Below are 12783 nucleotides of genomic sequence, written 5' to 3'. Positions count from 1 at the left end.
CCAAACCCATCTTTTCCCAGGAACCTACTAAAATGATCAAAAAGAATGAGGAGTGATGGCACTCTGTTAATGCTGAAATGACCCAACTTGTTCAACAAAATTTGAGCATTAATGGGCATTCAAGGAGGATGTGGAGGAGAAGCAGATCAGCTAAGGCAATTTCCATCCTCTATTCATCCGTCTATCAGTCTGTCCATCCATCATCCATTCCTCTTTCCATTTGTCCATCCATCCATCCATTCATCCATCCATCCATCCATCCATCCATCCTAGGTGTTGGGTAGAAAACAGAGTAGGAGAGCAAGAGTGGAGGCAGTGGTCTGGAGGCCAGGTAAGAGATGATGACAGTTAGAATAGGTGGTAGTAATAGAGATTTTTTTTTAAAGAGATACTTCGGGTATATTTTGAAGGTAGAACCAGTGTGATTTGTTCATAGCTTAGATATGAAGGGAAAAGGAGAGAAGAGCATCAAGGTCATCGTCGTGATCAAATAAGGTTTTTTCTAAGAAAGCAGGGCTGGTTCAGCATTAAAAAGTATATTATTGTCATTCATTACATTCAACAATGCTGAAATTCAATCAACAAAATTTAACATCCATACTCGTGAGATGAACAGAAAGAAATTTCCTTACTATTATAAAGAATATTTATTAGAAAATAACAAGAACACCTCAACTTTTTTGGAAAGAAGGGGATTATGCCTACTGTTTGTACTGTTACTTAGAATTGTTCTGGGAGTACAAATATTTGAAGTAAAAAGATAAAATTGTTATTACTTGTAGATGTTAAGATGTCTTGAAATCTACCAGAATCAAATGGAGAAAAATGGCAACTAATGATAAAGTTAAGTAAGGTCAAAATGCAGAAATCAATTTGCTTTCATATATATTAGCAATAACCTGCTAGGAAATGCAGTGGGGAAAAAACATTTCAGAAGCAACAATACTGAAGTAAAATACCTAGGAGTAAACTTAACAACAATTATAAATGTATAATATTTATATGGAATATACGCCATAAAATTTTATCAAAAACTATTAAAAAAGCATTGTTTATTTATTTTGTGTGTGTGGTTTTTTTAATTTAAATTTTGTTATTTAACATACAGTGCAGTATTGGTTTCAGGAGTAGAATTCAGTGATTCATCACTTACGTCAACACAGAGTGCTCAACATGACAAGTGCCCTCCTTAATACCTATCGCCCATCTAGCCCATCCCCCACCCTCCTCCCTCCATCAACCCTCAGTTTGTTTTCTGTCATTAAGAGTCACTTATGGCTTGTTTCCCTCTCTCCCTTTTTTTCTTTCCCCATTCCCATATGTTCGTCTGTTTCTTTCTTGTATTCAGCCATCAAAAGGAATGAAATCCTGCCATTTGCAATGATGTGGATGGAGCTAGAGTGTATTATGCTAAGTGAAATAAGTCAGTCAGGGAAAGACAAATATCATATAATCTCACTCATATGTGGAATTTAAGAAAAAAGAGTTGTTTAAATGAAAATTCATACCACACTCTTGGAATGGGAAGAATCAATATTGGGAAGATATTAATTCTCTTCAGATTTATCTATAAATCTAATGTAATGCCAACAAAATCCACTGGGATTATTTTTGGGGATGCTGGCATTAATTCTAATGTTTATCTGAATGTATAGATGTGTGCATACAGGTTATGTCACTATTTGCCCTTCTTAAGGCTAGACCTGATTTTAGTTCTTTTGATAGAAATGATGGGACAGAAATTTCTGGTACCTGGGGGTTTATGAAAGAATCATCCTGCTTCTCTTTCATTCCCTATAGAAAAACAATGTTATGTAACATTCAGGAGTATACCATACTGGTTATTTTATAGAATGAATTATTTCTTCATATATCTGAGCAGGACGGGACTCAGCTACCTACCCCCACCCCAGAGCTTTCTGTGGGATCTAGATAGGATTTGGCCTGCAGTCAGGTTGTAATGGCTCTTAGCAGAAATGATTGGCAATGATGATATCCAATTTTAATGTTTGAAGTGACTTTAATGAATGGATTTCTCTGTTTTTATTTGTTTGTTTGCCTTGTATGTGTATATTTTAATAGTAGCTAGCTAATATAATTTTTAGATACAAATTTCTTATGAGAAATTTGTAAGCATAGCACATAACATTTATTGCAATAATGTGAAATTTATGTTTCTGAGAAAATTATGCACAGATCTTGGGGTAACTCACTTCATTACAATTAACAGTCATAATTTGTTTTTTCCATCTTTTTTTGGAAGAGAAGGAGGGAATCATTAAGTGTAAGGTACATGTCATCAAAGTTTCATGTCTATTTAAGGAATTTGACCAGTGGACTTTAGGAACAAATACCAGGAACATTTTCATGAGGCTTACAATGGGAGCAGTGGATAGTGTCAGGAATGGGTTGCATTCAGATCAAATAAAATTAGCTGTGAGTTGACATTTGGGTGAAGCTGAGAGAGGGTTATGTGGGAGTTCATTTTACTAGTCTCTTTACTTTTCTATATGTTTCATGTTCTCTAATAAAACGTTTTAAAAATAAAAGAACAGAGATTAGCAAATAGAGCCGTCTTTTGTTTTAAGAAAACAAGACAGTCCCAAAACCAAAGAAATAAGGTTCATAGGAGAGATATCCAAAAATACTCATCTAAATCTGTAATCAAAACACTGTGAGAAGAACCCAAGGCACTCTGCTCTGCCCCCACCTCTTGAGATTTAGAGATTGCTGAAGATCTTAGAAGCAGAGAGTACCGATGGCCACTTCCCTGACTGCCCTACTGTGGGATGACCTGAACCTGGTCCACACCAGCTGCTGCCAGGTGCCTGGACCGTGGTGAACCTGTGTTGCCCTGGACTCATGCTGACTCCCATGGAAGGGGCTTCTGTAAAGTCTCAGGGAAACCAAAGAGTTTATTACTTCATTCTAAACTCGTTAGGGCTTCTTCTTTAAGGAGTCTTCCCTCACCACTGGTGGTCCCACCCCAGCATTACACAGCTACACAGTGTGTGTTGCTTGTTGGTTTTCTTAGAAACTCAGTGGTAGTAAAACCCCCAAGAAAAGCAATGATGGGAGGAAGGGGAATATGACTGAGGAGGGGTGCATGAGAGGTTTTTAAAGTACTGGTAATATTGTATTTCTTAACACAATTTTAAAAAATTATTCTTGAAAGTAGACATAGGGATGTCTGGGTGGCTCAGTCGGTTAAGTGTCTGCCTTCGGCTCAGGTCATGATCCCAGGGTCCTGGGATCAAGCCCTCCATTGGGCTCCCTGCTCCACGGGAAGCCTGCTTCTCCCTCACCCACTCTCCCTGCTTGTGTGCCTGCTCTCGCTATCTCTCTCTCTCTGTCAAATAAATAAAGAAAATCTTTAAAAAAAAAAAAGAGTAGCTATAAATGTTTTAAAGAGTCTTCACCACAAATTGTACATGTTAAATTTTTCAAATAAAAAATAGTGCTATATATGAATGAAGCAATACCATCCAGATATAGACTTATGTGAGGATATAGTACATGGGAAATGAGGCATTTCAAACCTGTGGGGAGGGGGTGGGTTCAATAAATGACATTGGGACAGTTGGCTGGGCTGTCCATTTGGAGGGAAAATGTGAAATTCTAGATTGCACACTAGATACAAAAATTAATTATAGCTGGATAAACTATTTTTAAAAAATTCATTAAAGTAGTACTGACATGATACTACCTAGAGAAAACCCTAAAGACCACCAAAACATTACTAGAACTGAAAAAAGAATTCAGTAAGGTCACAGGATACAATATCAATGTACAGAAATCTGTTGCCTTTCTGTACATCAATAATGAAGCAGCAGAAAGAGAAATTAAGAAGACAATCCCGTTTATAGTTACACCAAAAATAATAAAATACCTAGGAATAAACTTAACAAAGAAGGTGAAACACCTGTACTCTGAAAACTATGAAACATTGATGAAAGAAATTGAAGGCAACACAAACAAATGGAAAGACATATCATGCTCATGGATTGGAAGAACAAATGTTAAAATGTCCATATTACCCAAGGCAATCTGCACACTGAATGCAATCCCTATCAAAATACCACCAGCATTTTTCACAGAGCTAGAACAAACAATCCTAAAATTTGTATGGAACCACAAAAGACGCTGAATAGCCAAAGCAATCTTGAAAAATAAAAACAAAGCTGGAGGCATCACAAATCCAGATTTTAAGTTATATTACAAAGCTGGAGTAATCAAAACAGTATGGTATTGGCACAAAAATAGACACACAGATCAGTGGAACAGAATAGAAATCCCAGAAATAAACCCACAATTACATGGTCAATTAATTTTTGACAAAGGAGGCAAAGATATGCAATGGGAAAAGGACAGTCTCTTCAACAAATGGTGTTGAGAAAACTGGACAGCTACCTGCAAAAGAATGAAATTGAACCACTTTCTTAGACCATACAGAAATATAAACTCCAAATTGCTTAAGGACCTAAATGTGAGACATGAAACAATAAAAATCCTAGGAGAGAACACAGGCAGTAGTTTTTCTGACATTGGCCATAACAACATCTTCCTAGATATGTCTCCTGAGGCAAGGAAAACAAATGCAAAAACGAACTATTGGGACTACATCAAAATAAAAAGTTTTTGCATAGTGAAGGAAACAATCAACAAAACTAAAAGACAACCTACTGACTGGGAGAAGATATTTGCAAATGACACATCCGATAAAGGGTTAGTATCCAAAATATATAAAGAACTTATACAACTCAATACAAAAAAGCACAAATAATCCAATTAAAAATGGGCAGACATGAACAGACATTTCTCCAAAGAAGCCGTCCATATGGCCAACAGACACCTGAAAAGATGCTAAATATCACTCACCATCAGGGAAATGCAAATCAAAATCACAATGAGGTGTCACCTCACACCTTTCAGAATGGCTAAAATCAACAACAAACGGTGGGGATGTGGAGAAAGGGGACACTCCTCCACTGTTGGTAGGAATGCAAGCTGGTGTAGCCACTCTGGAAGACAGCATGGCAGGTCCTCAAAAAATTAAAAATAGGACTACCCTGTGATCCAGTAAGCGCGCTACTGGGTATTTACCCAAAGAATACAAAAACACTAATTTGAAAGGTTATATGCACCCCTGTGTTTATTGCAGAATTACTTGCAATAGCCAAACTATGGAAGCAGCCCAGTTGTCCATCAATAGATGAATGGATGAAGAAGATGTGGTATATATATTACAATGGAATATTACTCAGCCATAAAACGGGATGAGATCTTGCCATTTGCAACAACCTGGGTATAGCTAGAGAGTATAATGCTAAGCAAAATAAGCCAGTCAGAAAGACAAATACCATATGATTTCACTCATATGTGGAAACAAAACAAATGAACAAAGGAAGAAAAAGAGACAAACCAAAAAACAGACTCTTAATTATTAGAGAACAAACAGATGGTTACCAGAGGGGTGGAGGGTGGGGGGATGGGTGAAGAGGTGAAGGGGATTAAGAGTACACTTGTCATTATGAGCACTGAGTAATATATGGAATTATTGAATCACTATATTGTACGCCTGAAACTAATATAACACTGTATGTTAACTACACTGGAATTTTTAAAAATCCAAAGTAGTAGAAGAAAATATATTGAATATCTCTATTATGTTGGAGAAAGTTCTTTCTTTATATAACATTACTGTTAAAATTCATAAAGAAGAAGACAGCTTTGGGTGCCTGGGTGGCTGTTGAAGCATCTGCCTTCAGCTCAGGTCATGATCTTGGGGTACTGGGATCGAGCCCCACATGGGGCTCCCTGTTTGGTGGGAAGTCTGTTTCTCCCTTGCCCTGTGTCCCTCCCCTCTGCTCATGCTCTCTCTTGCTGTCTTTCTCTCTCTCTAATAAATAAATAAAAATTTAAAAAGAGAGAGAGAGAAAGACAGCCTTGACTTGTCCAAAATTAAAAACTTATGATAGAAAAGATAGTACCAAAACAGGCAAAGGACAAGTAAATAAATGTGCTTGGAAGAAGTATTTTCAATTTCCCACATTAGAAAAGGAGTTAATTTCCTTAATATGTCTTCATATATTTGTTTACTGTATATATATATGTGTGTGTGTGTGTGTATACTATATATAGACACTTTTTCACATATATGTTTAAAAATTAATTACTCCCGCATTCCCAATAGACAATGGACAAGAGGCACAGTAGGCAACTGAAGAAAAATTAGAAATATAAGCAATCATTAAACATGTAAAATGACATTCAGCTTAACTAATTACAGCAGTACAAGTTTTTTTTTAAATTTCATTTTCTATCTTTATAACTCACAAAACAATTCATCCCATGATTCATCTTTAGTGTTTATGAGAAAATGAGAATTTAAAATCTATTTTTTTAAGATTTACTTATTTTAGAGACAGAGAGAGTGCGGGGGTGGGGGGAGCAGAAGGACAGGGAGAGAGAGAATCTCACGCAGGCTCCCCGCTGAGTACAGTGCCTGACCTGGGGCTCCATCCCAACACCCCGAGATCATCAACTGAGCCGAAACCAAGAGTCAGTCCCTCAACCGACTACACCACTCAGGTGCCCTGAGAAAATGAGAATTTAGAAACAAATCCATTTTCTTTATTTCTTTAGTGCCTGACAATTGTTCAACATAGTACTGGTGAAGTAAGCCATAGTTCAAAATAAAGTTAATTTTAATTTTTTTTTTTTTATTATTTTTTTTATATATTCTTTTTTTTTTTTTTTAGATTTTATTTATTAGAGAGAGAGACAGCGAGAGAGGGAACACAAGCAGGGGGACAGGGAGAAGCAGGCTTCCCGCGGAGCAGAGAGCCTGATGTGGGGCTCGATCCCAGGACCCTGGGATCACGACCTGAGCCAAAGGCAGACGCTTAACGAGTGAGCCACCCAGTCGCCCCCAAAATAAAGTTAATTTTTAAAAAATTATGATTTGCAAGATTGCCCATCAATATTAGTAAACTGATCACAGCCAATAGTTTAGAATCAAAGATAATCAGTAGACTTATAGTAGAAATAGTGTTCTAATATTACCTGGCTTTTTCCTGCATATTTCATTTTCCCTTGGTTTGTATTATTATTTCTAATACATAGCACATTATATGCTTAAAGATGATTTATAAGGAATCTGTTGTTTTTCCTAGTTCAGGAAAATAACTTTTAAATAGAAGGCAAGAAGATAAAGTTATTATTGAACCTTAAGAGAATACATAAATGTATAATTTTCATTTTTTAGTAAGGATGGAGATGATAAGAGGAACCCTGTGATCATTCATCGAGCCATTTTGGGGTCAGTGGAACGGATGATAGCCATCCTCTCAGAAAACTATGGGGGGAAATGGTAAGTGATATGGAAAAGAAAAGCTGTATGTCTATCGTTTTGAACATTTTGAACAAGATAGGATTACTGCGAAAAAATTGGTGGCTCTTGCCTTATAATTAGCAAGTATCCAAATAGCAAGTAATCAATTCTTATTGAATCTGCCATGTCAGGAAAGCAAAACAAAGAAGACAAAAGCAGCACAACCTAAAACTGTATCATTTACCTTTTGGGGAATGCAGTAGAATTGAAGAGTTATCTTTTCACCTATTTCAAGTCCTTTAAAGATCTGGTTGCGTCTGGTGACCCTGGGAGTACAGTTCAACCCCTTGCTGAATGGCCATCCCTCCTTCAACCCTTGTTGTTCACCTCCTGGGGGTGCCCAATCAACATGGGGAGAAAAACACATAAACCTGGTTCACAAATGGCTCTGAAAAATACTTTGGCACAAACCTAATGAGGACAGCTACAGTACCACTTAGGGGAGAAGTGTGGAAGGGAAATGCCCCCGAGTGCAGGAATTTGAGTACATCTCATAGTCCTCTTTCCTTGGAAGGAAAAATGGCCAGACATATGGAGTTACAGCCATGCCTGGGCTCTGGTGACTGCTTTGGCCACAAGGTCAGAGACCTAGAAGTAATTAGATTGGAAAATAGATGACAAGTAGATATGAGGGGGAGGAACATGGATCATCACTCAGAATGGGCCATGACGGTGACATCACCCACCCCAAACCCTCACTGTTGGGTGTTTTTAAACCATCAGTAGGGTTCAGTCCTGGTCCCTCCTGTGGAACCATAATCCTGGGGAACAGTCAGCTTTCTGGGTCCTTCTCATCATGCAAGGGCCAGTGACTTGTCCTCACTGGAGAAGGTATCAGTTCTGGAATTTGCTTAGCTCTTCCTTCCTCCCATGCATCTGTCAACAGCACCATGTAAATACTCACTGGGCTTCAATGGTCAGAAACACGATAATGCTCCTGACCATGGAAGTAATTTCTTTTTTTTTTTAGCAGAAGAAGGAAGGTGCTGAGCTGACATGGTGGGATTTGCTAGTATTACTGTGCCCCCAGAAGCAACTGGCCTTACTGGCAGTCAAGGCACCAGGTGGCAGATGATCCATCTTGTGATGGCGCATCCAGTGGAAGTGGAAATGCTGCAGCCCAGCAACCACATGTGACATCTTTGTCTCCCGTCTCATTTTGAAGAAATTGACTGAGATCTGCTCACGCAGTTTAGTTGTGATTTAGTTTTGTGCTGCTGTCGATGGGCACAGTCCCTGTAGCTCCCATTGTTGACCCTGGGGCGCTCCCATTGTTGACCCACAGGTCTCCCCCAGAGCTCCATGTCTCCACACCCTCCACACCACTCCCCTGCCAGAATTGATTCCATGTAGTACCTCCCCCCAGGTGCTACTCTGTCCCAAATCCGTGCACCATGCTTGTACATGCCAGATCACGTGCCTGGACTCGAACATGTCTAGGGCAGCTGGGGAAAGCAAATTTCTCAGCAGGCACTACAAGGTGGGAAATTCCCCAAGCAGAGGGTCTCTAAGAGGTCCTGGGTAGCTAGAGTCTGTGTACATCCCTGAAGTTTGATTTGTGATCTTAGAGAAATGTACTTAGGTATCATGGGTTGTCCAAGCTGTTAAAGTTACAGATAAGCCAAAAGAACATGCATGCTACCTAAGTATGAGTTAACACGTCAACATTTCTTTCCGGTTGATCGTGTTTTAAATAGTTTAATGTAGGTAAGAGATGGTGGTGTCTCGCCCGAGAGTGGTGGCAGTGAATGTGCTAGAAAAACTAAAAAGAACTAGTGGAATCAGGAGATGGAGTGGGAGACAGGAGATGGTGCTGTGCACTCAATGGGCTGTCCCTCACCGTGCAGACTTAGGGCACAGGCTGTGCAATCCATTTATCCAGAGTTCAGACACCTGCCAGAGTTGCGGTAGACACCTCTCCAAGAGCTCAAAATAGAAATTGTTAAAATGTGGCTCCCCTGGGGTTGGGGTGAGGACAGAACTCAAAAGGAAATGCTTACTTTTCACTTTATCCACTGTATTCCTGTGTTTTATTATACGTATTATTACTTTTATCATATGCGTTATTTTGCTTTTGTAATTTAAGAATAAATTTCTAAGTGTTCATAAGGTGCCGCCAGGTAGTAGTGCCCACGGCATTTCCTTTCACCTTCAGACAAAGTACTGATGAAGAAATATTTCCCGCATTAAACATTGCTTATACCCAACTTCCCATCTTTTTTTTTTTTTAATTTCATTTTGAGATAATTGTAGATTCACATGTAGTGGTAAGAAATCATGGAGAAAGGTCCAGCATACCCTTTACTCAGTTTTCCTCAATGGCAGCATCTTACAGAACTCTATACAATATCATGACCAGAAAATTTTTGATACAATCCACCAACCTTATTTAGGTCTCACCAGTTCACATGCACTTGTGTGTCTGTGTGTGTTGAGTTCTATAAAATTTGATCACCTGTGTACCCACCATCAGTTAAGATAGAGGACAGTTCTGTTACTTATGAGGACTCCTCGTGCTACCATTTTATTGTCACACACCTCCTACCCCACCCCCATCACCCTCCTCCGACAGCCACTCATCTGTTCTCCATCTCCATAATTTTGTCATTTCAAGAGTGTTACATAAATGGAATCACACAGTGTGCAACTGTGTGGGATTGGCTTTAATCACTTGGTGGAATTCCACTGAGATCCATCCAACTCGTTTCAAGTCTCAGTGGTCGGTCCCCTTTTATTGCTGATAGTGTTCCATGGTGTGGATTCGCCAGTTTGATCATTCATCCATTGAAGGACATTTGGAGTGTTTCCAGTTTGGGGCTATTATAAATAAAGCTGCTATGAACATTAGTGGGAAGGTTTCTGTGTGAACATGTTTTCCTTTCTCTGGGGTAAATACCCAGGAATGCAGTTGCCCTGTGGTGTGACCCAGTGGCTGACCTGTTCTTCCCTCCCTTTCCTCCCATAATTCCCAGCTTCCCCTTTTGTCTACCCTGTTGCTTTTTAGCTTTCAATATGGTTTGGTTTACTTCCACACCACTCTGCTGAATCTGCTCTCTTGTGAAGTCTTACTTTAAAAAAATCTTTGGCTATGTTTTAAATCACATAATACATAATCATCATTAGATTTTGAAAATACATATTTTATATATTTTTCAGGCCTTTCTGGCTCTCTCCTCGTCAGATAATGGTCATCCCTGTGGGGCCAACTTGTGAAAAATACGCACTTCAGGTAAAATCAGAGATAGAAAAGTACATAATAATCTCGGCATGTCATCTGTGAAGGTTATTGACTTGGAACGTTATTTGTGCCTTAAAATATTGCATAACTAATACATTACTTTAGCAACCCACATTTTCAGTAATTGAGAGTAACATCTGAGTCACGTCTGTGTAGCTGGATCAGGACTATTTTATTTCTTAATGTTTTTGAGAAATGGGGATTTTAAAACATCTCATACTTGTTATTCTTTTCCACATGGCTCTATTAAGGAAGAATACTTGTCTATTGCTGTATAACAGATAACTCCAAAACTCAACAACCTGAGACCACAAGCATTTATTATGTCACAGTTTCTGCGAGTCAGAATCTGGGAGCAGCGAGGCTGGGCGCTGCTGGCTCAGGGCCCCTCAAGAGCCTCTGGTTGTGCCGCCGGCCAGGGCTGCCTTCCGCGGGCTCACTCACTTCGTTGTTGGAGGCCTCAGTTCTGCACCCCGGGTGCTTTTTCAGAGGTTCCCTGAATATCCCTCCCAACGTGGCAGCTGGTTTCCCCAGAGGGAGTGATGTTAAAGATGTGGAAGCCATAGTCTTCTAGCTTCATCTCAGAAGTGACATGCCATCACTTCTGCCCTTCTCTGTGGTCACATAGAGCCACTTGGTACAATGTGGCGGAGATGACACAAGGTGTGAATACCCTGTGGGTCATCTCAGAGGCTGGCTACCATAAATATCGTCATAATGAAAGTGTTTTATTTTCTTGTAGGTGTCCAGTGCATTTTTTGAAGAAGGGTTCATGGCCGACGTTGACTTAGATCATAGCTGTACACTAAATAAGAAAATACGAAATGCGCAGCTGGCTCAGTATAATTTTATTTTGGGTAACTTAAGTTTATATTTTCTCAAATGCTTGTTTTTTTTTTTTTTCACTTTAATTCCAAAAACTGGTCTATCTGAATATCTGAATATAGTATAAACTACATGAGTATGGTATAACTATGTGAGTGGTGAATGGTGTAACTACATGAATATGGTATAACTATGTGATTATGACAGTTTATTACCTGTACACAAGAACAGTCCATGGTGTTCCTGGTTAGTTGTTCTTAAATACTCTTTGTTATTTGCTGGAATAAGAGTTATAAAACCTCACGTGAATCCTGTGGGATAGTATCACTAGCAGTAGTTAATATCTCAAGCCAACAAGGAAAAAAATGTGAAAATGATTTCATCAGTAGAATTATGCTGTTTATGTTTCAGTCATGTGACAGGCCTCAAATATTCTCCCTTGCTTTTCTGATTTATTATTAATCTTTGGGATTAAATTAATCAGTGGGAAAGATGCCAAATTTAAGGTGATCAGAAGAAAAGAATTTAAGTGAAAAAGTGTCCTTAAGACATATGAGTACTTGGATGCAGTATCTAAAATTTTGACTTTAAAATGATTCAGAAATCAAGAGAAGCTGATCCTGGATGCCTCCAGGCATGATATTGTTATCTCCAGTAAGTTGAATGATTCTGTAGGAGGTAAAATAAATATGCATAGGGTTGTCCTATCCGCAATTTGTCATCGAAAGTATTTGACTGTGTAGTAGATATTGTGATGTTTCAATCAGGCTCCTTCTGGTGACAGAACTCTCACATTGACTTAGACAAAGATGGAATTTATTGGAAGGGTAATGGAGTATCTCCTAACATGGAAGGTAGAATTAAATTAGAAGAGTATTAGAAGAGTAACTGGAGCAAGCTGCTCAACCCTTATCAGGACTGTTTCTCCTCATTTCTAGCTCCTACTTTGCTCTGGTTCTTTGTGCTTCTCTTGAATATCTACTTTATTCCCCTTACCTGGTGACCAATTTCTTCCTTCCACATGGCAAGAAACAAGCCTGCAGATTGCTGCATCATCCCACAGTAAGGGGCACTAGAGAGAAACTTTCTACCTACTTTCCAGAAAATTTTGATTGTCTGGTTGGGCATGGGTCTGGTGCCTACCCATATTGCTATATGGAGTCAGGGGGTCTGTCATACCCATATGCCATATGCCATATGGAGTCAGGGAGACCTTTCTCCCTGCTCCAGTTTGTGCCCCAAGACTACAATATGTGTTTGTGCAAGTGGACAATAAGGAAGAGGGGATTAAAAGTCATTCCTTCTCTCAAGAAACTTACTGTCAGAG

General features: G+C 39.0%; 1 protein-coding gene across 1 annotated transcript in view; it reads left to right on the top strand.

Moving 5' to 3' along the window:
* Nucleotides 1-12783, top strand: part of TARS3 (threonyl-tRNA synthetase 3) — a 75613-nt gene that overhangs the window by 61165 nt on the left and 1665 nt on the right. The window contains exons 16-18 of the mRNA XM_032391248.1: nt 7268-7372; nt 10550-10622; nt 11374-11488. Of these exons, the coding sequence (XP_032247139.1) occupies nt 7268-7372; nt 10550-10622; nt 11374-11488 (293 nt within the window). The remainder of the gene's footprint in view (nt 1-7267; nt 7373-10549; nt 10623-11373; nt 11489-12783) is intronic.

The sequence above is a fragment of the Phoca vitulina genome, unplaced genomic scaffold (assembly GCF_004348235.1).
Source record: "Phoca vitulina isolate PV1807 unplaced genomic scaffold, GSC_HSeal_1.0 scaffold61, whole genome shotgun sequence".
In the NCBI taxonomy this organism is placed as follows: Eukaryota; Metazoa; Chordata; class Mammalia; order Carnivora; family Phocidae; genus Phoca; species Phoca vitulina.
The sequence above is the reverse complement of the archived record's forward strand: the minus strand, read 5'-3'. Positions and strand labels throughout refer to the sequence as shown.